This window comes from Thermobia domestica, chromosome 8 (assembly GCF_964235325.1).
Source record: "Thermobia domestica chromosome 8, izTheDome1.hap1.1, whole genome shotgun sequence".
Classification (NCBI taxonomy): Eukaryota; Metazoa; Arthropoda; class Insecta; order Zygentoma; family Lepismatidae; genus Thermobia; species Thermobia domestica.
This window is the reverse complement of record NC_137461.1, coordinates 94,884,730-94,912,626: the sequence shown is the minus strand read 5'-3', so window position 1 is coordinate 94,912,626 and position 27,897 is coordinate 94,884,730. Positions and strand designations below refer to the sequence as shown.

Sequence of the window (27,897 nt, the reverse complement as noted above, 5' to 3'; positions counted from 1 at the left end):
CCTCTCATAACTCTACACATCAAGTTATAACGCGTTAAAGAAGTTCTGCTGCAACTACGAAACAGTTTGTTACGTGATATGATGTCACGAACATCGTCCTTTGGACGTATGAAAATTATCACTGGTAACATGGCATTGTAGTGCACTGATTACAGAGTTTGTGTGAATAACAATGGATAACTCCTATTACAGTAAGGGCCATATTAAATGTGTTGATTATGCTAAAAGGCATAAGAGGATTGTGTACAGAAAGAATTCTCGACAAAAATTTCATCATACGGTAAAATATATGGATTGGGTACAGCGTGTCTGCTCAATATTAGGGTAGGATGATACTTGTGTCCTGTACACAAGGCGATTTGAAAGGTAGTATGAAAAATTTTGAGAGATGAATCCTTCGCCGTAGTCTAGGTTTCACCGATGACAGCCGTTTTAATGGCGACACATTCATGTTTAGTACGTTAACTGTCTGGTTAAGGGTCTCCAAATCTACATTCAGAGGAACAAATTCTTCATCTTGCTGGTACACAATTTCATCTTCACACTTTCTTCCGTGGTCATCAATATCACACATACATTCACGTTCTTCACGGTAAAATATTCAAAGCATCCATTACACAAATAATTATCCACCCCTAATACAGTTTGGGCAGACACGCTGCACGCAATCCATATATTTTACCGCAAGATAAAATTTTTGTCAAGAATTCTTTCTGTACACAGTCATCTTATGCCTTTTAGCATAAACAACACATTTAATACGTTCCTTACATTACCTTCTCCATTGTTATTCACACAAACTGTAATTAGTGCACTACAATGTAGTGTTACCAGTGAAACAATTTCCATGCTTGCAGAGAATACTAGGACGATGTTCACGACACCGAATCACGTAACGAACTGTTTCGTGGTTGCAGCAGATCATCTTGAACAAGTTCGAACTTGATGCGTAGAGTTATGAGAGGTTCTGCAATAATAAAAAAAGAAATTTTCTTCTTATATGACAAAACTACACAGACGTAGTTTTTATTCGACATTTTGGTTTTACTAATGATGGTAAACATCAAATGAAATTCACACTCAATGTTGCAAACTATGAATAACGCACGAGATGAAACCTTTTAATGAAATACATTTAAGTTTTTGAAAACTGTGGTGATGTTGGGAAAATTGTGCTTCATGAGATGTTTAAAATCATTAATGAATACCAAATATCAAATAAAAAACACGTAATGTCATTTGGAAACAAATACAAGTTCTGCCAAGTTGGCAACACTGCTAACTGAATTGCATCGCCCTTACCCACGTAAAAATCATCATATTGATACAAATCAACTTTCCGAATTTCATCATAACTTTAACGCCTAGTTTCTGATTTAACGCGAAATATATATATATATATATTCTATCTTCCATTGTCGCGAGCGTTACAGGGTTTCAAACTCGGGACCCAAACCCTGTAACTCGAAAACGAAGCGGAACTTGACTCACGTTTATAGGAACTTTTCTACTTGATTTGATATCAGGATTCAACTCTCAAAATTTTATATTGCCTTTCAAATCGCCTTGTGTATAGGACCTAAATGCCCTGTAGGAAATATTTACATTTCAAGTACAAAAATCGAAATTTCAGTGATTAATTGCGAACGTTAGGGGCTGCAGCCGCATGAACGGTTAACAGATATTAAATACTTAGGTACTTTTCCAATAGTTGTAAAACCAAATCAGATTTTTATATGGTGGGGTTTTTGAGAAAATGGCGGTCAAACATGGCGTCTTAATGAAATTTTCAGCTTTTCATCATACTATAACGTAGGATGTAATAATCAGAAACGTAAGTCCTTTACGTTATCAGAGACCTTATCAAGTAGATTTCGATGCTAGGAGCAGATGGTTGATATAGCTCGTGAGGACAGAAATAAAAACGTTTGAAGTAGCAAAATTTTCATCAAAGTTGGCAAGATTGCGAGTGAATTGCGCGATTCCTATTGGACCAACAGACGAATTTTTCCCCTCCACCGAAACACACTACTTTATATTCTTCCTACTATTGCGATTATGTTACTAAGTACACTTGTTTCTCTACAATAAAACTTTTAACTTAACATGTTTTTCAGTTTTTTCGAGCAATCCGAGGGGAGGGCAGCCATTTTGGAAGACTGTATATCGAAGGAGAAATTTTTTTCAGCAAAAAGAAAAAATACGTGTCTAATAATTTTGTATCTAGTTTCTCATTTTAAAAAATAGCTGAGACAGTCGTGTGGACCACCCTGGACGATTTGAGATGGAATCACTGAGTACCAAAATTTGTAACATTAATGACATTAAAGAAGAAAAATATTTTATGTTCGTGGTATTATGCATGATTGGTGGAAAAGTTGCGACAAACTATAAAAACTACATAACAACCAAAACTTGCATTATTTCGTTATTTCAGTTTCGTCAAAATTGAACTTAAAATGTCATATTATATCCATGTGAGAAATCTAAGAATCATATTTTATTTTAACTGTATTTTCTATTTTTATTGCAGTCCGGAATCGGAGCGTTACTACAACTTTACAGAACTTGCATGTCAACTGAACGAGCCGGAAGAAGGTGTTGCCCCCACGGATTCGCGGCTGAGACCCGACCAAAGACTCATGGAGGAGGGTCGATGGGATGAAGCAAACCAAGAAAAAGTCCGATTGGAAGAAAAGCAGAGAGCTGCTCGCAGAAAGCGAGAGGCCGAAGCAGAGAAGGCTGCTGCAGAAGGTAAATAGATATAATTATTTTGTAATTAACCAGAACATGAAGAATAATACTATAGGATATTACGAAATATTTATCAAGAAAGTTACATATTATCAAGGTTCACTGGTTTGCATATCTAGGAACTTTGCAGGCTTAATGAAATGCATAAATGGTTAAGAATGTTTAGTATGCAACTGGCATACAAATCGATATTGTCTGTGATCGATGTCCCTAAGTTAACATTTTAATTTTTACCAGAATTTATAATAATTGTCTTCCCATTACATTTAAAATCTAATTTGTATCCTGGTAAACAGGTCACACTTTTAATCAAACATATTAATATTCCGTCAAATGCAACAGAATGTTGAAGTAGTCATTAAATGTATGTCAGTTTGATAATATAGTGCGCCTGAAAAATCTCACTCGTTACGATATTAAATTACATCAATCCTAGGTTAAAATTGTACATAAGTATGAAGCACTACGGAAAATGACACATTTAAAACTGGACGAATTGAACGGGAAAAAATTAATATCCAAAGCAGCATTGTAAAGTGTAACGAGGTTATTCCGCAGGTGACGAGAATTGAAAAGGGATCAAAGCTTGAAGAATGAGAGGGAGAAAAAAGTTTAAAATGGTTGTAAAACCCTTCCTTGACTTTCCTTAAAATTAATTGTTTAGTCCGTGAATGCACAAGATAAGGTACAATAAAAAGTAAAACAGAAAAAAAATATGTAAGACTTTTTAAAAAATAATAAATTCTATATAAAAATGTGCAGGAAGACCAGGGCTAGATTAATGTACATCTATTTTGATTCAAATTACTTATCTCAAATGAAGGTGAATATCATGAAAACCTTTCTTCTAAGGGACTTATGTTCTGAAAAGTTAAAGCAAGAATAGGACGTCAGTTTCATATTCGAAGACTGGTAAAAGAACAAACTCCATTTACATTTTGAATGAATGATTAAAGGGAGGTTTAGATTTTTCCTTCCCCAGCCTCTCCAAAAAATCTTAAAAATAAGAAGGTTTACTGAATTTTTACAGTGGTAGCAACCATTGAAAAGAAATCATTAAATAATGATAATAAAACAATATTTACCATCTGTTTGTCCGAAGCATTTAATACTACATTTTGAGTTTAAATGTAACTTGCCAACTGGTATGTTCAAGAAAATACATAGGAGAATAAAAGCATACGTAGTGCTAACTGTAAAATCTCACTAAAAGGTAGAGCGATAGTTATACATAGGGCACTTTGGGCTAGGTATACTTTTTGCTGTAATTAGTTTTACCGTACTGTGCATTTTGATGAACCTAGCAGTTAACGAGTAACGCTTAATCTCGACACGAAATACTGAATGCTTGGGATGAACGGTTGTTGAATACTATTTCTGTAAGATAAACAGTTATCCCTGCTGAATAATCTGAATATGCATTTGGGAAAACGTAGAAGATATGGGTGGGATAAATATGACTACCGAACCGGGAACGTGAATGAACAACCTACTAATTACAAGAATCATTCTTACGGATGATTTGCGAAGTAGTGTTATTTACAGATCTTGTTCTTGTAGTAGGAATACTAAAAGGAATATTGGTGCCAGAATCAAAGAACACATTTGGGGTTGTCTCGGCATTTGTAGAGTAAATAACATGTTTGAATAGTGATAACGGTAATTTAAAACTAATATTAGTCTTTTATATTGAGACTTACGCAACCACCTTATTATATTTTAGACCAGGAAAATCTGGACAGGAATTGAATCATAATTTTGAATTAATTCGGAAAATTTAGTGTGCGTGGAAATTAAAACGTGTGAAGTGCTCTATAAGCGATTTTTTAAATTTGATTATCGGGTCTAGGCTGTAATCATTTCCTTTTACCTTTTAGGTTTTTTTTTTTTTTTTTTCTGTTTTTTACTCTTGCACCTGCCGAAGAAGCTCACTCTATTTCGGAAAGTTAAGACATTTTAAATAATGAAAGTGGTAAAGCTTGTTCATTTTCGTTCTTTGTTGAAACGGGATATCCTTTCTCCACTAGAACTATGTGAAACACTCCTCCTGCTAGTCTAGTGGCTTTCACGTATGCCTTAAGTGTACATGGTTCGATTCGTGGTGGAAGAGCACAAAAAATTTAATTTCAAAATCATTCACTTTCAATAATCATCCGTTACCTTTAGCCTAAAGGGCATAACCGTAGAACGTTAAGCTAATTAGAAAAAACTGTGAAACGGAACAAGGAAGTTTATAGATGGCGTTGAATGGCTGCTAGATGTTGATTTTTGTTTGTATCATTGCAACGTTTGGCATGAGAGGATCAACAATAGAAAATTCATTATCATTATAGGCAGGGGTAAAATTGGACCTGAAAAGGTATGGGGACGCATGGCGTCATGCGGTTTGTCTGTCTTCGCCCATTGTAAGTTTTTAGGAAGTAGTGTGACGCCATAAATACTTTTTGGAAGTAGAGGAACGACGTGCCCCGCGTTACTTCTCACCGTTACCCCCCTATCCAGGTATTTTGCCGTTATTGGCAGATCACCTGCCACAAACTGAGAACTTGCCTTGCACCACGTTCTGCAGCTAACTATTTCGTCTTCATGTAGAAATTTTCTATTTTAATACCGTCCATCAACTGCAGTCTCTTTCGCTCCCTTCCTCTTTCTCGTACCGCTATACCTTCTAACACGTCCATCATGATCCAGTTCGTTCTCAGTTAATGTCCTAGCCAGTTTCTTAATTACATCTAAAATTGTTCTTTTTCGCTCCTACTATTCGAAACTTTTACTCATTTCTACCCAAGTATTTCTCTCCATTCTTCTTCTCATCACATTTCGAAATCATCCAGTCTTTTTCCATGGCTTTTGCATAATGTGCTTTAAACGAAACATTTTTGAGTCTGACAATTATAAAATTGCTGACCATTTATAACTTTTGTGAATTAACAGTTTAGGGACGACTGTTTTAGTTTTTCTTCAAAGAGAAAAAATATATATATATATTTTTTTTTATTGCAATACGTAGAATAACTTATTTAACTGATTAAACGCAAATGACGCTTATAAACCACACCCATCCTAAACCGAAGGATTGGCTGTGTTTATATGCTACTTCTTCGAAAAGATTGCGCCTTAATCTAAACTGTGAAAAAGTTCACGCCAAACGATCAAAATATAAGTAGTGGGGTTAAGAATTATAAAAGAGGACCTGAGAGTAAGATTCTTAAAAAATAACATGTTCTCATAAAAGAAATTCTTTTTGTTTTCAGGTCGACCTTACCCGCCGTATGAGCCTGTGTGGTTTAGAAAGCAGAAAGAAAAATGGACTGGTAATGTGTTCCACATATATCAAGGTAAATACTGGGAGTGTAAAGAGAAACAAGATTGGAATTTGTGCCCAGATATTTTTTAATTCCTGTAATCTCATAGGTCAGATAGAATCTTTATATAGGACAGGTGAACAGTAAGCGAGAGACAGAACGCAATATTGATTGATATATGTATATATTATATATATATATCAAGTGCTTAGTCGCGTGACAAAAACTATTAGCATCAGTCTCTCGAATTCGGAATTTTCTTTCTTTACATATGTTAGTTTGCACCTATTTTTTTCTTTTTGTTTTTTCTTTTTTTAATTATTTTTTTTAAACAAATACGTCGACTCCGCGTCTAGCCAGCCTTACTGCTATTACTATGTTGCGTTTTATAGAAAAATTTTCTGGAGAATAGATTTTTTTTAATACAATGCCTAGTATTGTATTATAATTGTTTGTTTTTGAAACAAAGTGATTGTATCATAAGACTGGATTGTGAATATGATGTAAAAAGGAAAAAAACATAATTTTGCGTGTTTTTTATTTATAAAAGAACTGTAAAATATTATATTAATTATGGAAGATTGTATATTATACTTGTAGTAATTGCTTCCTGTGCAGTTACAGGAACTAATGTAACTTAAATATAAGTGTCACTATGGTCTGTTTATTTTTTCTTTCTGTTTGTTCACTACTTTGAGTTAAAAATTGATGGGACGAAAATCGCACGAACAGTTAGTTAGTTTTAAATATTTATTTACCTTCACATTTGATGTGTGGAGAAACAACTGAGCAGAAAAATCTTAATTTATTTCCCGCTTAGAAGATTAAAGGATTCTGTCCGAAACCCAGTTCATTCCCTACCTAGTGTACTTTTTTTTAATCTGTTTGTATATGTGTTTGTAGATAGTCAGGGACAATAATATTACCACCCATTCTATAAATAATTTATTTAAATAATGCGGCAAATTATTTTTATTGATGTCTTATTACCCCTTTCCCGCTTTTATTATTTATCTATCTTCAGAAAAATCAAAATATACTATAAGTGAGTAGTTTGGCAGAACTAACAGTTATTTTATTCTGTATTATGTATTCTATGTAGTTCTAGTATTCCAAAATTTACACATACACCTTATTAGTTTATATGTTTGTAACACCAGCTTCGGAAGACCCAGATCCCGAACCATAGAAATGAGTAGATATGAATTTTAAAATAGCCCTACCTCATTGTATCTTGTGTTTGCGAATAAACGCAATTTCTTCCATATTTCAGCTGAAAATTGTCAGCATTGATCACGAAGATACGATTATAAAAATTATTAGGGGTTTTGTGAAGAGAAGTGAGCAATGAAAAATAAATAAAAATGAAACTGTAAAAGGTAATTGTAATCTAGATAAGCGCTCTTCGAATTGTTTTTAGCTTCATCAAACAGCGCTTGTTTGGATTACAGTGTAGTTACACTGTTACTGTCGTTTCTCACTTCCTTCACAGAAACTTTTAAAAGAACCTCATCCTGTGTTTGAGATCAAGGCTGATGAATTTTAATCGAAATAATAAAGAAACCATCTTTATTCAAATTCAGGATTAACTTGTTCTATTGTTTCTACATCGTAAAGTACATAGAACAAAATCAGAATCAGAATTTCTTTTTATAGCATAAGCAGAATTAATATAATAATGGGGCCAAAAATATGAATTCGAAAAATAGTGTAGAAATGTTCAGAATTGTCAGCAGGTAACACGTTTTGAATATTTATAATTGCTGTTTTTATTCCTGAAATAAAGTAATTTTATAACTACAACAAAATGTAATATGAACATTGTATAATTTGTATTTCAATGATGCATTATTCCAATCTGTTCTTCATTCTTACAAAAACATTCGTGGCTAATTTGATTCTTTTCAGACACTTTCGGTTAGGTTGTTATATTTTTATTATTATTATACAATCGGCGTATATTTGGAACAGTTTACACATGACAGTAGAAATGCGTTATAGAGCTGTACTGTACAATTGATAAAACGCAGTGTTATACAACTTTTAAGATACAATTGCCCGCAGTTGTGTGTGTGTGTGTGTGTGTGTGTGTGTGTGTGTGCATGTATGTTAATGAGAAAGGGTAAAAATGGGAACGATTTGTTAATATTTACATGAATGAAAATATTAAAAAGTGGGGTTAAGAATTTTAATATTATTAATGTAGTGGCACCCGCAGCTGATGATACTCCTGTTAAGAAATAGATCGGTGAAGAGCCTAATTAATTATCGTGTTTACTTCGATTTCCGTATTTAAAAGAAGAAAACAAAAGCAGAAGTCGAAAATTCAAAATATCACACTAAAATATGTGGTAATATGCCATGTCCTTGACTGTAAATTGCTTTTGTTTTTGTAGCGTTTAAGTTTTTATTGTCCAAAGTAGCAAACTAAAGACAATCAAGGAATCCCTAGTAACTTATCATTTACATCGTTTTGCTGTTATGATTGTTATTTATTACTAGTCGAGAAACTGAAACTATTATGTGCACGTCATACGTTTAATATAATAATTATAATAATAATAATGTATAGAACTTCTTTTTGTAGTTTCATTATGGAGTACTATAATACATAATGTAATTAACGATTTATTTCTAGACCTCTTCAACAATCAGGTAAAACTTAACTACAACCACTTGGTCTAAAAGTAGTTGTCAATAGTACTACTATATATGAAGTCGTATTTTTATACAATAATATTGTAGTGTTGAAAGTATTTGCAGGTAATATGCAGCAATCCAAACATTTCAGTTAATACTACATTATACAGACACACACTTAATATACATATATATATTACCAAATATCTTCGGTGACATACTTTCCTGCTAAGAAAACAGTAAGAGCTGCGCTAGAATGATCATGATTTATGTAGGTCATTGTTCCATATATTGCCATAGTTTCATCACATTTGCATTCTGCTCTACATATATATATATAGAATAAACATAGCAGAATTCTTTTAATCAATATAAGAGAAATGCAGTTTGTATACCTTGTATATATGTATGGTCGGTTAAGATGTAATTAATTGTTAATGAAACAACCTTGGTGAGAGACAAGATACAAGGTGGGTCAAATGTAAACTTATGTTATGGCCTCTATGAGACCATATTATAAAAGAGTATCAGGGCTAATAAAGAATTTCTTAAAATCAGATCTTTATCATTTCTTTTTTAGTGTTTAAATCTTTCTCTGTTTTCTGTATTATCTAGTATTACTTAGGTTATCTGTGGAGTGTCCAAAATAGTCTAGTTCTATCTGGATTTCCTTCCTTCAATCACATACAATGATCCTACTTGACTAGTTTCGTAAACTTTTTTTTTTTCTTAGTGCATGTTGGAATAGGGAGTAGGCGTTACCCATTATTACTAAACTGACAATCTAGAATCAAAAAGTAAACTCACCAACTCAGTCTTAGAGACTTGCAGATACGAAGTCCGCCCTGTGTTCTTACCGTGGATCAATCGAATTCAGTTCGGTTTTAATATACCACATTTAGATATTTTAAAGTAAAGGTGCTTTCTACTCGCAAGGCGTGTTCTATTTCTGCTACAAATCATCCGTTAATTCTGTTAGTTTCGCTAGATAAGTAGATCAACATACTAAAACAGACTATGACCAAATATTTCTGTTATTTTCGGATGATGTCATTTGCTAATCAGGGTATCCTAAATATAATTTTTCTAACTAATTCTAATAATATAAATATTATTAGGATTTAATGGGGGGGGGGGGGAGTGTTTAAAGGTGAAACTTGTACCAATCGATAGGTCTTTGAGCTGAATAAAATGAAATGGGTAAATGTAAATCCTAATGCACAGTGATACTTTACGGTAATCACGCTGTTCATTATAACACTAGCAAGACGATAATATACTGTATGGCTAATGAGATATAAACCTAAATTATGGTTAATTAATTTTTGTTTAACATTGTCCAATGATAAGACACATGTATCAGACGGTAGTTGAAATTGTGACACACTTTACTTCAACTTCACTAGAGGACTCTATACGTTCATGCAACGTCAGTAATGCACTCAAGATGGAAGATTGCAGGTAAATTGCAGAACATTAGTGCCTCAGGAAAGAAAGACGGGATATTCGGGTTGTCATGAAGTCAGTCTCTAAGTTGTTCAGGTGGTCTGAATAAATATGAACACACGTTCTATTAATAAAAAGCATTAATATGAAGTCTGATTGTATTATTTTATTACTTAATTTTAAATTCCAAACATTACAGGGAAAGTCGATCGTAGGAGTTAAGCAATGTTGGCGTTACAGAAATAGCCACACAAAATCTATTCATAGAGCAGTAATCCTATTCATTCCTATTCATAGAGCAGTAGCATTCAATAAAATTCGCGCGTAAATATATCACACTTTTGATCAGTCATTTCCTCGAACTATAATATCTATATAAATTTACATAATTCATGCTATCAAATTAGGATTACATTAATCTTTTACTTTCATAGCTAGTTAGCTAGATCAATTAACATTAAGACATTGTTTCACACCCCACATGTACATACTCATCAACTACAATGGAATCCATTCTGTAAAACGTGCCTATGATATCATATGTCTTACACAAGAGCTTCTGATACATAATTCTTTGACCAATTGTCTGATTCTGATGGAGTTTGGATCTTTCAAAGATTTAAAAACTCATGATCATTTCTACAATTTTCAATTAAATATCAGACTTACACAACAATTTCTACAAGCTAAATTATTTACAATAAACTATATTTCGTGACTTTAAAATTGTTCTTCGTTTTAATAAATAGTGATTTAAAAAACTATCTTTTCGACGGTTAAATGAAACCTTTCAGTTTAACGTCCCACGATTATGCCCTTTAGGCTAAGGGAGACGATAATTAAAGCAAGTGAATGTTAATGGAAGAATTGGTGAAATGAGAATGTGGGAGAAACAGGAGTACCCCAAGAAAGCCCTCGGGCACGATGTTGTACACTACAAAGGAAAACATTAGAGTAATATTTAACCCGAGAAAGCTCAGGAGGTGCCTCAGAGCGTGTCTTCCGCTCTAGATTTCTCCTATCATTTTGGAATATGCCCCCAGATTGAGTTGTTCATACGTTTTCTTATATTACTTCAGAAGAAAATAGGGTTATTTTTTATGTTGACGTAAAGGCCCAAAGGGTGCCTCGGAGGCACACTGGTCAATTTTTAATGCTATTATTCTTAATAGATATTTCGTCCCGTGTCCTGCGCTCTAGAATTTTTCTCTCTCTTCGAAATACACCGTCTGATTGCGTTTCCTAAGCATTTTTTTACTTTACCTCAGAAAAAATAGCGTTATTTTTTATACTAACATAAAGGCCCAAGGGGTGCTTCTGAGGCTCCTATTGAAGTATGTACTTTTCTAATTATTTGAAATGATTTCATAGCAAAGTAGTGACTAACCTTTCCTATTAATGACGGAAAATACAAATGGTCGCGGTGAGTTCAGGTAGCTTGTATATGCAGGAGGGAGTCTCAGAGGCACCCCCTAGGCCTTTTAAGGGTAAAGTTAGCGTGGGCTTTCTCGGGTTAAACAAACAGTGCGCGTGTATATAAAAGAAAGCAAATGTTGCTATTATTGGAATCATTATTTCTAATGTGTTGTTCTATGGTGCAGACTTAGAATAAGTTGGCATAGTCAAAATTCCCTAAATTCATAATAATCTCAATAAATAAATAACTACAACCTAAACAAATGACGTGGAAAACCAGGAACATGCACAGATTAAGAAAAATGGAGTACCAAGTAACAAGAAAAATAGGCAACTATGACGGATACGTAACAGTCCATTAGATTACCATGTCGTCAATATATACTTTTTTAAATAACTTCCTGTAACAACAAACTCTCAAAATGCATTTAAAAATCATAATTCACGAAATTACAAAACGTTACAAACAGTATCACCATAGAATTCGGCTTGTTTTCGTTTCATTCCCAGGATTTCAGGTTTCTAGACTTCATTTGCTCATATGACTTATGCCACCACGTCATTCGTTTTACATATCATTTCTTCTTCCGTATTTCCATGTCATATTTTTGTTTCCTTTCTTCCTCTTGTACTTACAAACTGCTTTTCTTTCTCTTTTAGCTTCAAATCACTGTCTTTCATACATATTCTTCTCTTCATCAGACTATTTAGTTTTATTCTTTTTGTCCGATTACGCTGTCACATTTGCCTATCTCTGTCGTTATCTTCCTTCTCTTTTCATACCACGAAAATCATGTGTCGCGTATATTCATATAACATAATTTATTCCATTTTCTCTTTTGGTGCCATCTCTTCTTCTGATCACAACATTCTATTCTAAACACGTCAAAATTAATTTATCATGGTAATTACTAGAATCAATTGTTTCGTATGCATTCGTCAATTTAGCTTCCTTTCCGTTCATTGAAGGAGTATAACAATAATGTTATATGTATTTTTCAAGCAACCCTCGTATGTACGGTAGTACTTCTTACAATCACTGCGCAGCAGGACAAAATTCTTGGAACCACAAAGTTGCGAAGTTTCTCCCTCGCAAGTTTGTGTGTGTGTGTGTGTGTGTGTGTGTGTGGGTGGGTGGGTGGGTGGTTGCCCATCCACTTTTCTCTTCGTATGGCCTAATTTGGAAGAATTTGGCTTAGCTTAGTTCTGTTCCTCCTACACAAGCTGAATTGCGAGACTAAAAGGCAGCACCGGATTATATGTTATAATTTGCATATTTGGTGATAAATAATGTTTATTCATATTGGCAATTGTTTAAATGTTGTTAAAGTGCTTTCAATAATGCTATAACTAAATAATCTGTTCCCATCAAACAAGCAACTACATAAAAACTCCATGTTTAATAGGAAGTATTTTTTATTCTAATAGTGTATTCATACGCCTCCATTGTGTGAGGGAACACTGACGCTCAGACAAAGCGCAGGCAGTGAGACTTGGGAACTAAAAGGCATTGCCTGTCCTTCCTGGTTATTCTCACTCAGTCAGTTTTGCAGAACCTTCTAATGTTTGATAGTAAGATATAAAAGTTAGTAATGTCCTCTGAAGTGGGAAAGTGCATTTTTAAAATGTAAAATTGCGATATATCTCCAAAATGAACATCCGTATATTTCAATGACTCCATACTCAAGATGTGACTAAGGTTACCGGCCAACTAAGAAGAATGACGGATGAAGTTCTTTTTAGTTAATTCCATTGAAGGGAAGGGAACAAAGGAAAAATATTTAAGGACCTTTCCAAAGGAGTTATTAATTATTGAAATCGCATTCCCCCAGTGGTGATAAGAACGAGTATGTTTCTTTCTTCGAATAATGATTACGTATTTCGGTGAATGAACTTTCAGAATCATTGGTGTCCGTACGTTGTAATCGGTATCGTTAATGTGCGCGTTCGTTCGCAAATAATAATCTTGGGCCTGTATTATGTTTACCAAAAGTATACTGTTGTTTGTGTTAAACGTATGTGCTTGTGATTACAAAAAGGCTAAAATATATGTATTGAAAATATTTACCGAGAGTGTTAATTTCTGTGTCGAGTGATATCATGCTAATAGTATAATTGTGCGTATATCATGGTGATATTTTCTTCAGCAGGATAAGTAATGTCGTATTTTGCATGTATGTATTTATATTTTCATTTTTGTCATATTGATGGTGCAGTTAACGTAGCACGTGCAACGATACATTTATTCCTCTATTCAACCATCAGGTGCTCAATTTTACGTCTTACGAATCATATGAACTTCCTTCCCGAGGTTGTAATAGCACCAGAACCCAGGTATCGTCATAGGAGCATTAACCTGGCCTTCCTTAATGCTTTTGGTTTTGTCTTCCTCTGTTTTGATATTAACTTCCCGTATTATCTTTCAAACCTACGCATGATTCAAGAATTTTATTCGGAGACTTTTCTTTCAGAGTCAATCCATTCTAAGTGATCAAGCGTCTGCCGTTCAACCATCTCAAAAAAAAAGTTTATTCTATATCAGGGGTATTTCAAAACCACGATCAGTGGATTTTTAAAATATCTCGTAGGTACGCAGCGGCTGCCGCCATTTTGCGTTTTGTCGATTTGAGGCATTTACGGATTGTTTAATATCTCTACATGAGTTAATCCTACCGAAATGAAAATTGCTGGGCGTCTCCAACTTGTGCAGATCTAAAACTGTTCTCTTAATAGTTTTTGTCTACAACCACTTGAAAGGAATGAAATCAGGGCCTACAGTACGAACATTTTTGGACATTAAAGACATGTTTGGAATGGTGACAGAGAAAGACGCAATATGTTCTCTATGTGAAAGCCTGTTATCTCAACATATACAGTTTAATTGCAGCTAATCAATCAGAGGATACAGAGGAATAACATAGTTTTGACGAAGGATTTTTTTTTTTACTCTTGCCCCATATGGTGGGGTAAGAGTAAACAACGGTTGGGGCAACGATGTACAGTCGAATCAAAACAAAAACGTAGGCATAAACACCAAAACAAAAAAAAAAAAAAAAAAAAAAAAACATTGAATCCTAGATATATATATGTACTGGTTACATGGAACTAAGGAAGTTATAAAATACCAAACAGATTAGTGACAAATGGAACTGCCAACAAATGTTACAGTACTGTATATCATACATGTTATAATTACAAAATATGAAAATAGGAGAAATCAGTTCAACATTTATCACGAAGCACAAAAATGTTACTTGCGGTGCACACAGTGGTCACACACGTACACAGACTTCTTTTGATTAAGATTGGAACATTATTCGTGAAACCACTCACATATGATACAGGAAATCCTCATTTCGCCGTTTGGTGTATCTGGAAACAATTTCCCACTGAATTGGCTGGGCGTACCCATGAGTGTGGATGACTTTGATGTGAATTTCTACGTTCTTTTACGTTCCCGTGCAACATGACGTATGCTCAACAACTCGGGCTGCGAAATTCTAAACGATAATGCAAACGTTTTGTTAATAGTCTATAGCCGCCAACTTCCGTCTTACCTCTGCAAATGTTTTTTACTCAATGTTACGTGTTGGCTCCTACATTTTCTTTACCCAACTTTAAAACAAGCGGCAAGTGTGAACGTTCACACTTGCCCCGTACACTCTTACCCCGCTTCAGGTATCTTCCAATAATGGCCTGCCATCTCCCGCCAGAGCACTCTTTTCTTTTGCGTACCACTGATAAGAAATACGAACTTATACAGCTTTTCCAGGAAATATTTCCAATCCTGCACCTTCAGCTGAAACTACGTTATAAACTGTGACACTTACCTACGAATCTTTTACTTCTTTCCTTTTGCAACAAACTTTCTACTCTGCTTCTCTTCACACTGCACGCACACGGCTCCCTCCTTTTCCGTTCCTACATGTGTCATACCGAACTAATTTTCAACATTCGTTTGTTTACCGACATTGTCACTTCTTCGTCAACAGCATTTTCACTCTTGCCCCAGCGTTCACTCTTGCCCTGGTTACCCATACTTACGGACTTTTTGTCAAGTGTACATTTTGACTTTTCTCACCTTCTGCTGGTAGCGGCATTCTTCACCAGTTCTGCTGAGGGTGTGATAAGACAGTGAGCCACGACTAGAGGAAAGAAACGAGCTTAAGAACCTTGTCTGGAGTAACCATTCATCCTACTTCATTTTACGTCTCGACAACGAATTTTCAGTTGAATTTGTGAACAAAACATCTAGAGTAAGACGTCATTCCTTAATACTTTGACCCCTTCTGCTCAAAAACCCAAAACGCGCTTTGTTGCGTGTTATGGTATACTAAAGGATTAACTATTCCCAAAATTTCAGATTTTTTTTTTTTTTATCCAGGCCCATTGAAAATATTGGACAGTGAAATAATGTCAAATTGGCATAATTGCCCAACTTTACGATTTTTTCTGGCCTTTGGGAGCAGCTACAGTTCTGCAAATTTTTTAGAGTAAACTTATGACCCAGGACTACATACACACACAAATTCAGACTTCTACGTCAGTTGCTTCCTCTTCCCAAACATATCTTTAATGTCCAAAAATGTTGTTACCGTAGGCATTGATTTCACCCCTTTCAAGTGATTTTAGGCAAAACTATTAAGAGGACAATTTTAGCTCTGCACAAGTTGGAGACGCCCAGGAATTTTCAATTTGGTAGGACAAATACATGCTGAGATATTAAAAAAAAAAGAAAAAGAAAACGTAAACGCCTAAAATCGAGAAAACGCAAAATGGCGGCAGCGGCTGCGTCGCCATGCGATGTAAAAAGAAAAAAAATGTGATTTTCAAGTACTCTTATATCGACTCAATATTTCTGAACAAATTAGATTTTTTTTTTTTTTTTTTTTTTTTTTTTTTTTTTTTTGAAAAGGTCGAGCGGCAATTTTCCTTTTTTCTCGATCACTTGGCATGGATCGATCCTTCACTATTTTCTCACTCGAATCTTCCGCCTTTTCCTCTCACTGTCTTTCGTACCTGATTTGGTTCACTTTAGGATCCGGTTTTGCAATATCTCGAGTCGGCTTAGATCTCCATTTTCCGTAATTTGTTCTTTCAATTCTTGAAACTCTTTTACGTTGCTGAACTGGTTTTTATCTGTCTCATTTTGGAGTTTCTTGGTTTCTACCGTAAGTTTCTTTTCTGCTTTAGTGATGGTACTCAGTCACATTGGAACATTTATTTAACAACCTTAGCTGTTTCATGATACTTCTAGGGTAAAATTTTCATTTTTCTCGTTATCAGGTTCTGCGATTTTTTAAACTTTATCTCCACAGTCGTTGCATAGCATTTCGTGTTAGATTTACGCATTTGTCCATATAATTTAGCTTGTTTTCAACATCCACAGAAATGAAATGATTCCAGTGACCACATCGATCACATATAATCGCGTTAATGTATTATCTGCTACTTTTGGATACAGCCTGTCCATCGCAACAAACACAGTCCTTATTGTCATCATCAGCAGCATCTTTCACATTTCTCTAATTTCATCTTCTTTATTACTGAATTCAAAACTCCGTAGAACTGACAATGATCTTCTTTTCTTGTTTTCTCTCCACAGTACATCACGTCTTCATTGTGTTAACGGTTGCCAATTCTGTGGTGCCTTCTAGCTGCGCTCGAGGCCTAGTATCAGTGATGCACTCAAGATCCTGTAAAACCCATAGTAAATTGCAGATACGTTGCAGAATATGAGTGCCCCAGGAAAGAAAGATAAGATATTCGGGTTATCTCGAAGTCAGGTTCTAAGCTATACAGACACTCTCAGAACAAACATTAATAAACGTTTTAATATGAAGTCTTTATTGTACTACTTTTATTGTTTAATAGTAAGCTTGTAATATTACAGCGAACAGAAATTATAGAAGTTAAGCAGTATGTGAGATACAGAAAGAGCCAACAAAACATTTATCGAATAAATAATCCATGTAAAAAGCGAACATCATTGCTAAAAGTAACTCTATTGCCTATAGTACCCGGATATTCAATGCAGCGTTCACGAAAGCTCTCCATTGATTTCTGTTGTTACAAAGTACATTCGCGAAGTGTCCCCTCGGGATTCGTGTAAAATTGATTCAAATGCAAAGTTATTCGCGGCCCAGTACACGATATGAAAGGATGTGTGTACTGTACTAATTTTAGTGGCCCATACTGGTAATTTGCATATTTACGGGCCTTCATACATCCGGAATTCAACCATATATTATTGTAACGCTCGGACACAAAATTGCTTTAACTTTCTTTAGATGTAACTGGTCATGACTGGCCATATGCAGAACAAATTGAATTAGTACTGTTTCTCAGATACATGTTACCATCCAGGCCGCCATATTGGATTCAACTTTCGGTATTTCGGACGGCAATATGTGCAAGTAATACATCAAATTCATGTACAATTTTCTCGGAAATTCACTGCTGTAGTGAATTTTACTGTAGCTTGTTTCGTTTGGAAGGTATTGTAAATCCCTCCTGGCATTTCGCGAATAGACATTGCAAAGTAATATCAGTTACGCTTACGTTTTTGATGTTGACAAATCAAAACCATTTCTAACTGGAAAAATACTGTAGGTATAAACAAACTCTTTACAATATTGGTCTCATAACCTTATTACATTTCTTTGAGTGATTGTTATTACTTTCATGTTATACTATAAAAAGCAAGTATTGTATTACTCTCAAAATGCCTGATGTAAATCCAAACGCGACCAGATTTAGGTGAGAACGTACCATTTCCGTATTGACATTTGTGTGTCTGTATGTATGTACGTTCAGAGAATATATTGTCAAGGATATATCACGTAAAAGATTACATATACACACGAGACCTGTACAACTTTCTATTTAGTTCAATATTCGTAAGTGTCTGACATTTAACATGCAATACCTTGCAAACGGTACAAGCTACGGTAAATCTCACTACACCCATGAATTTCCAAGAAAATTGTACATGAATTTGATTTATCACTTGCACATATTCCTATCTGAAAAACCAGAAGTTGAATCCAATATGGCGGCCGGGGTGGGTACATGCAATGATGTTATAAAATAGAGGATCTTCATCATATGAACTCAATGAAGCCAAAAAAAAAAAAAAAAAAAAAAAAAACGAGCATCGTCTAAATGGGCACGACTGATTGGCTACTCTCGTTTCCGCCATGATTCTTGGCTCGAAACATTGCGATCTTAGGGATTTAGATTTCTGGGCGTTCGGCATCTAAGTTTATTTAGCAGGTCACGATTGGAGGGATGACGTCCCTCGGCGAGCACACAACCCGGGAAAAGGGAAGGAAGAAAGGATTGGGGAATGAAGGAAGCGGCCTGGGACCTATAATTAGTGTTGCCACGAGACGAGACGAGACGAAACTTCAGGCTGTCTCGTTTCGTGCAAAACATGTCTCGTCTCGAAAAAATGTGTTCGTCCCGTCTCGTCTCGAGAGATTCTGTACCCTCCTGTCTCGTTTGTCTCGTAAAAATGTAGCAGCATACCATGGGAACGAAAGTAAAATCTAGCAGGCTGCGCCATGCTAATCAAGATACAATTAAGTTATTACCCAGAACACACAAGACAAGAAATGTCACGGTAGCTACACCGTGAAGCATTCACCTCTGGTGTGTGTGGTAGTCGGTTCGATCTCGGTTAGTGCTATGCGAGCTTTGTGGTGGACAAACATCGAATGTGTGTGTTTTCTCGAAGTTGTCTTGTATCCTACCACTTTCTTCATTCCACTAATTTTCCCATCATCATCCATTTGGAGTGGGCCAAAGTTGCCTAAAGGTCTTAAAAATAAATTCAAATAAGCTCACAAGACAAGGACAAATAGTTTACACTCTGCTGTTAGTTGTCTGAGGCTTCTCGACCCTGGCTTCTTTTTTTTTACATTCTGAAACATTGAAATTTGTTTCACCAGTTTCAATACACGAATATACAGTAAATTGGTTATAGGTACGTCGAAGATGAAGACACTAATGTCAAATAATGTTTACACGACAAGCAAAGTTCGATGTAAAGGTGTCATTATCCCCGACAATGCTCGGTGGGGTCACCGTTAGTGATGTGTAGTGGGCACAGCAGGTGTGACGAAGCTGTGATGTATGGCTTCACGGTTTTGTTGTATAGGCAGATCCTCTATTTTATAACATCCTTGGTTAACATGTGTCAGAGAAGTAGTACTTGATCCAATTTGTTTTGCATATGCCCGCCCGGATATATGAAGACCCATAAATATGCAAATTACCGGAATGGGCCGCTAAAATTAGTACAATACACATTGGGCCAGGGAGAACTTTGGATTTGAATCAATTTTACACGAATCCCGAGGGGACTTCGCGAATGTACCTTGTTGGCAAATTGGAGCCAATTTCTATTTTGAATTCCCATTTCTGCGAAATCCATCTTAATATTGTCCTCCCATCTGCGCCTAAATCTTCTTAATGGTTGTTTTCCGGTTGTCTTCCAGTTAAGATTTTGAAAGCGTTCCGTTCTGGCAACAGGACCTGCCCACCTTAGCCTCCTAAATTTGATCCTAACAGTGTTTGGTAAACGGTATAAATTATGGCGTTCCTCATTATGAAATTTCCGTCATTCTCCATTTCCGTTCCTCTTGGGTCCGAGTATTCGCCTCATGATTCTATTCTCAAATACTTTCAGCCTGCGTTCTTCCCTCAGAGTAATCGACCACGTTTCGCAATCATACAGCTCAACTGGTATGATTATCGTTTTATATGCCTATATACTATTTTAAGCTTCAAATTGCTCGAAAGAATTCGCGAAGACAAAAGATTTTGAACTTAATAACAACACGAATTTCCTTCTTTCAGTCGACATTAAACTTCTTCATGGACATGATTTTGATCTGTTAATGTCAATCTTAGATATTTAAAAGTGTTCACTTTGTCGAAAGTATTATTTGATATTGTGACTTATCCGTAATTTGCAGTATTACGATCACTGCGAATTTCCATGTATTTTAGTTTTCTTTGAATTTACATCTAAACCCATATCCCTGCAAGCGTTTAAAAAGATATTTGCATTTCTTTCTTTTTTCGATCAATCCCCTATAAGGTTTACATCATCAGCATACTCCATGGCCTGATGAATACCCTTCAGTTCTAGGTCCTGGTTACTATCTTTGATTTTCCTTATAGCGTACTCCAGAACAAAGATGAATGATAATGACGACACGCCATTCTCGACGCGAAAGCTCGTGAACAAAACATTTCCTACCCGGACTTTACTTTGGGATTCATTTAAGCATATCTCAATTAATTTAACTAGCATTTTCGGTACTCCAAATTTGGTAAGAATGTCATATATTGTTTCCCTCCTAACCGAGTCGTAGGCCTCTCTAAATTAATAAACAATTGAATGGCTCCGCCGAACAACGTTGCAAGTGACAATTCAAGTTTACAGAAATAAATAAAACTAAATGTTGATTATGTATAGGCTTTAAATTATTACTTTTCCAGTTTCAAACTATGCCTTTATATCAAGCGATGTTACATAGAATTGGAATTTCTATTACAGTACCGTTGTTCTGTTAAAATCTTAAATGTGACAGAAATTGTCGCTTGCAACGTTGTTCGACGGAGGTATTGAGTTAATGTACCGGAGTACTGTATTCCCCTTTTTTTTCTGAGTATTTGTCGAATGGTAAATATCTTTTAATAGTCAATCGATTTTGTTTAAATCCGCGCTGTTAGCCTCCAATAATTTCATTTGCGTATGGAGTCCATCCTGCTATCAGAATGTTTGACAGGGTCTTATAGGATGTTGACAGAAGGGAGAAGCCTAAATAATTATTACAGTTCTGTCCCCTTTCCTGTAAATTGAAACTGATTTATTCTTTTCATTCTTGTGGTAATTTCTTCTTGGTCAAGATAAGAAGAATGAGTTTGTATATCTTGATTCACAAATTTTATCCTCCAGCTAAAATTAGTTCAGCCGGACTTTCATCTACACCCAGAGAGTTGTGTTTCTTTAATTTCTTTGTAATAATGTCTATTTATATTCGGTTAGGCTCTAAAATATACGGTTGTGCGTATTTCCCTTTTTCCACGAACATTAGTTTTTGGCTGTGTGTTAAGCAAATCGTCAAAGAAATCTTTTCATGTATTCAAAATGCTATCTGTATCGGTGATAATTACAATTTCTTTATAAACGTGAGATTGATAGCCTCTCTTAAACTTGTTGATGTACTTATACATATCTCGAATGTTTTTGTTTTCACTATTATCTTCAAGTTCATTAATTTTAGCTTTCAAAAAATCGCGTGTCTTTGTTCTAAAAGTTTTTGCAGTTCCCTGCCTGATGGCAAAATTTTGTGTGGTTATATGGTTCGGATTTTGTAGCTAACGCTGCTTCGCCTTTTTTGTCTTCTTCGCTAGTTTAGTGCATTCCTGGTCGAACCATTGTTTGCTTCTATGTATTTCCAGGTGCCTCGATTTTTCTTTTCCTCAAATTTTAATGCTATCCCTAATTTTAACCCAAGCATCCTCAACACTAGTGCACTCCAAACCTTCTAAAATCAAGAATCTATTCGACACTTCAATCTGGTATTCCTCTCTCGCCTGGTCCTCCTCTAATTTCTTTAAATTAAACCTCTTCGTTTTTAGATGTCGAATATTTACTTTCTTCAACTACTATTTCTCTCTTATAATCGCTGCTAGCAGGTAGTGATCAGTGTTACAGTCAGCTCCTCTGAAGGACCGAACATCAATTATATTAGATTGTCATCTGCTATCTATTAAAACCTGATCAGATTATGTGTTTCTTCTATCAGGTGAGATCCAAGCATATTTATGAACGTTGTAATGTAGGAATTTCATACTCCTCATGATAAGGTTTCTGGATGTTGCAGAGTTACACAGTAAAAAATGGTTGTGTTAATTTAACTCAAATTTAACACAGAGCAATGGTTCCAGCGTGACTACCACTATGCGGTGTTAATTTAACACAGACAACGCGGTGTTAGCGTTTAACATAGGCGGTGTGTTACGTTTTTACCACAACTGGTGTTGAGCGGTGTTAGTATTTTCAGTGTTGATTCGACACCATGTCAGAGTCGGTAGTATGGGGAAAAGTGTTGAGTGTTACTTGTAGCGGTGTTGCACCAACTCGAAGAATCGGTGTAGTGTGTTAATTATTTTGTATTAATATTACACCATGTCAAGTATTAATATAACACAGTTCCTGTGTTATTTCAATATCATTTTCGTATTATTTCAACACACAATTTGTCATAATTCAAGGTCAAAGCCGTATAAGTAACACCGTTTTGGTGTTAATTAAACACTCCCTGTGTTAAAATTCAAGGTCAGGCCACATGACTAACACCGTTTTTGGTGTTAGTTCTACTCCAGTTCTCTGTTACTACGACACCTATTTCGGTGTTGAAATAACTGTATGTGCGGTGTTGATGGAACCATTTTTCTGTGTCGAAAAGCTTGTGGTGCGCATTTACGATTACCGAAGATTCTACTTTTAAAATAAGAATAGTAAACTACAGAACACTTCAATTAGAAAATGTTCGTAAACTTCTTTGTCGTCCTCCCCAACACTTATTGTGAAGTATTTCTTGATGGTTCGAAACACAATCTTCACCAACTTGTTCAAGAATGTTAGGAAACCTTTACCTATATCCTTATAATATGTTTGCCTCTTAATCGTGATTCTACTTGTTTTCCGATATTTTTGAAGCACATTCCCCGTGTTGACTGGTGAGCTCTAATGCAGTGTAGAAGTGATACAGTAATATGGTGTTGTTTTTCGCTGTTGACATATTTTTTTAAGAAACATTATGTAAAACAATTGAGAACACATCGCGCGGTTTGCACGTTGAAATTTTGCGAATACCTGGATTTGTTTAAGTATTTCTTTCTACTGTGTTTGACTGTAGCTTCAATACATAAGTCTTTATAATTAGATGGCAAGCATATTTGGCAATCACGCAGAAAAAAAAAACACCGAAGATTCTACACTTGTGTTGATTTAACACACAGGCCGTGTGTTATTTCAACTACCTGCATTTGACACACAACTCCAAATGGAAAGTGAGTTGTTCTAACCACCTGTTTGTGTTATATTTTCACACAATTATGTTAACACATAGGCATGTCGTTGAAATAGCACAACATTTTTTTACAGTGTAGATTAAAAAGTTGTTTTTCCCACAACTTTCCATCTTGCCGTATTTACTCTAAACTGGGTTGGCTTATGGTCCTGGGACTTTCCTGATGCGCCCTATCGCTTGCTTTTATAATATTTTCCATACCTCATCACTTATGACCCATCTTCTATTCAAAACATGAAACATCGATGCAAATAGGAAAAATTTCAAGCGACTAGCGATAAATCATTGCCGTAGAGGAATATAATATTGCTAATTCGAAATACCAGCTTGAATTATCGGATATCTCTACTATTAACAGCAAATATAATCTGAACTTAAAGAGTTCCGGTTGCGTTTCGCGTTTATAACATTTATTGAAAGGTAAGCCTATCCTTATTGCTTATTTGCTGTTCTGACATTTAGAAAGTTGGAAACTTGCCTTAACCTTTAGCGTAAAGGCAGTTTTGGAATAGAATAAACGAATTGCTCAGAGAGTTGAATAATGAGAAGCGCATAATGGTGATATTCATAGGCTTCCGTGAGAAGGGGGGAGCCATGTAATTAGAGTAAATAAATTATTTGTATTAATTCTGAGAATATGTTTTTTCTTTCTAAATTCAATATTCCAATATTTTCTTTATTTCTTTACATTTCCAACCTATTGTAAAAATGCCCGTTATATGATACAAGGTAATCGTTTCGTGTCGGACATTGTTGTATCATTTTCTGTTATTGCCTTCAAGGCTGGGCTTAGGAGTTGCGTGGCTCAATTTGAAACAATTTCGCTCAACCCCAGGTTCCCCATCAATGAAGATTTATATATTAGGGTGCATCAAACCCCACACAATTTTGAAAAATTAACCGGGGATTCTTGTCCCTAGATTTGTTTTGTTCCATTTCCTGAGTTAATACTTCGTGCAAAATTTTAGCACGAAGCGTTGTATAAATTTACAAACGTTTAGGGGGTCCACCAGCAGCTCAAACATATAATAGAAGTGTCAAAAAGTATTGAAATAATTTAAATGCGAGTTTGATAAATAAAAACTTTTTTTTTTTTTTTTTTGCAAAGACTACACAAATTGCCAAGAATGTATTAAAATAAAATAGTTAAAATATAATATATATTACAAGTTTCAAAGACTCAAAGTGTGTTAAAAAATTGAAATGCAAATTTGATAAGTAAAAGCATTTATTGAAAGCATTATATAAATTTTCTAATTTTAACAATATATTTTAAAAATTGTATCTCATTTACCGTACCGTAATCTAAACTGCCTCACAAAGATATTTCATAACTAACACGTGACATCTAGTATTTTCGTGGTCGTTTGCGCAAACTTGGTCTTTCTTTCCTATTCTGTTCAACCACTTGCAGAATGTTTTAGAAATGCTCCACTTGTTTTGCTGTAGAAAGAAAATCCGCAGTCAACTTGATTTCACGTTCTGCACAGCTGTTGATAACATTCACGGCATTGATATTGAGAAGTGAGTTTTGAAATAAAGGATTTTCTAGCCAGCCTGCAACTTCGTCGCCAAGGAAGTCATCTTCGAGTTTCAGGGTGTGAAATGTAAACCAGGAGTCTGGTCCAACTAAATCGGTTAGAGATGTAGTATTGGTAATTTGTTCAGGAAACCGAGATTTCCCAAATCCTCTTCCATAACGTTCATTTGGATTTGGTAGGGGAGTAGCAGATTTCATAGCGAAGAGTCTACTGGCAAGATAACATTTCTGTTCGAAGGGCAGCGCACTGCTGAAAAGATTCAGAGGAACTATCTCTGCTGTTGAATACCACAAGTGCCGTTGAAATGCACGTATCTCACTCTTAGAAATTAATGGATTTATGTTCTTGTACAGCAGTAGATTTTGATAGAGCTTCAAATCGTTCCATGGAGCCTAAACTTCAGAGTTGCATGTCATCCACAGCACACTGTACACATGGCTAACAAATATGACAAAGTCTCTAAGCTTTGTAAATGATGTCATAGTGAAGTAATGTCTGAATATGTTTCTCCAATAAACACATTTTAATGGCTTAGATCAATTTAACCATCCATCTCGCTCTGTGAACAGCACTCGGTTGTTTGAATTTAACTAGAGTCCCAGATATTTCTCCATCGAGGAATGTGGTGCAGAGTTCAATGAACTCGAGGTAGTCAGTTCTCAAAACTGTGTCTTGCACTGAAATATTTTCATTTTGTTTTAAATTATATTGGGATTTTTTTAAAAAAAAATCATTTGGTAAATTTTTAAGTACACTTTGTTCACTTTTGTTAAATGGAGTTGGATCAAATCATGAGAAAACGTATTCACTGATATGAGGTAATTCGTCATAATACTTATGAAATTTTGTAAAAAAGGGAAATATCAGGTGACTTAGTGATTTCAATATTCAAGTCCTTAAACATTGTCCAACCATAATTTCACCTATATGACCACAGAAGAGCTCGATTCAGCTTTTTCTGTAACATCCGGCAAGCAGCAGTAACATGGCCGGTGTTTGATGCCCTAGTGTAAAATGTCATGTTTACTATGCTGTCTTCACACTGCATGACTTCAACAGACCCACTGTAAGTTCGGCAATAATGACCCCAGTATTCATACCAAGCACAGTTTTGTAAACAGGTGTGCCCAGTAGCTTTAGTTCATTCTTTTTCCACACGACGACTGTAAGACGTTCTTCTTTCACGTACTTATTGGGCAAAGATGACGTTAGATTTGAATTCCAGTATACAGTGGCAAGCTTTGGAGGAGTCCAGTTTTCCATTGAGGGTCCTGATATCTGTTGATTAACCTTTCGTCGGGTCCTATCTGCACTGGAGTATGACGTAGTGAATTTTGATGTATCTCCACCTGCTTCCTTTATCAACGCTTTGGTATAAATAGCGTGTTGTGCAGGCGTCACTTGCAAGCGAGTTGCTAAAGCTACTATGTTTGGTCGTTGGATAATATCATGTGGAACAAAAACACTTATTCCAGTACGCACTGGACGATGATTGTTGGAGCGTGCTGCTGCTTAATTGGTGATAAAGATTAGTAGATACTACAGTATAGTCTGGCTCACTTTTGGTTGGTTCCTCGTCTTAATTTTAAAATTTTAATAGTGCAAATTCTATGAGAACAATATCTTACCCTTATCTGTCTTTATTCAAAATTCACGATACAAGCTACGTGGCGCCATCTGTTGAGCAACTTGTCAGATAGCTATCCTCTTTCATATATGTTTATGCCTTTGGTGGACCCCTTAAACATGCTTTGATTTTTATTTTTAAAATGCTGGGCTGGATTATACCTCAAATGAAATATATATAGGGGAAAGACAAATAATCTAAAAAACACTTCATATAGGACACGTAAGTTTGGCCTTCCACTGTACAACACGTGTTGCGGTTGCCTATCGTTTTTTTTTGTTTGTTTGTTTGTTTGTTTGTTTTCAATGTGTCATATGAACCTTTTTCTTCCGTCAGCAGTAACCAGTTCACCTGTGAGTGTCGTGGTGTGAAAAAGGTGCGGTAAAATGGGCGACCTGACAGACTTCCAAAGAGGCATGATCGTTGGTGTCCGTCTGGTTGGAGCTTCAGTGGCAACAGTGGCGAATCGTGGGGGTATCGAAAGGCACTCTGTCCAATGTCACGAGGGCATACACAATTCATGGGCAAATGGCGTCTGCAAAGCACAACAGTGGTCGAAAGACAATCCTGTCAGGAGCTCCTTCGTGGCTAAGCGGTTAGCGTACGCGCCTTTGGCGTGGGAGACCCGGGTTCGATTCCCGGCGGGAGCTCATGTGGTTCGGATTCCACGTTAATCAGTAGGTCCACGTCTCATATAGCCTCGCTGCTGAAAGGGACGCTAAACTAAAATCAACTCAACTCAACAATCCTGTCAGATAGGGACCGGAGGCATTAAACAACTAAAAAGAAGACCACTGCAATGAAAATTATGCCTAAATGCAATTCCGGCCTATAGAATCCGGTTTTATCGAAAACAGTGCGACGGGAACTTCATAAAATGAAAATCCATTGCAGGGCCGCTATCGTCAAACCCCTGGTCACAGCAGTAAATGCGAAGAGGCGTATCCAGTGGTGCAAGGACCACAAGGCGTGGACTCATGAGAAGTGGAAACACGTACTGTGGTCTGATGAATCGACCTTCACCTTGTTTCCAACAACCGGTCGTGTTTACGTAT

General features: G+C 35.7%; 1 protein-coding gene across 2 annotated transcripts in view; it reads left to right on the top strand.

The window, feature by feature from the left end:
- The window catches only part of Osbp (oxysterol binding protein), a 143,172-nt gene extending 133,919 nt beyond the window's left edge, over nt 1-9,253 (top strand). For both annotated transcript variants that reach the window (XM_081768780.1, XM_081768779.1), the window contains 2 exons: nt 2,534-2,754; nt 6,009-9,253. In XM_081768780.1, the coding sequence (XP_081624906.1) occupies nt 2,534-2,754; nt 6,009-6,151 (364 nt within the window). In that variant the 3' untranslated portion in view covers nt 6,152-9,253. The remainder of the gene's footprint in view (nt 1-2,533; nt 2,755-6,008) is intronic.
- The last annotated feature ends 18,644 nt before the right edge of the window (nt 9,254-27,897 follow it).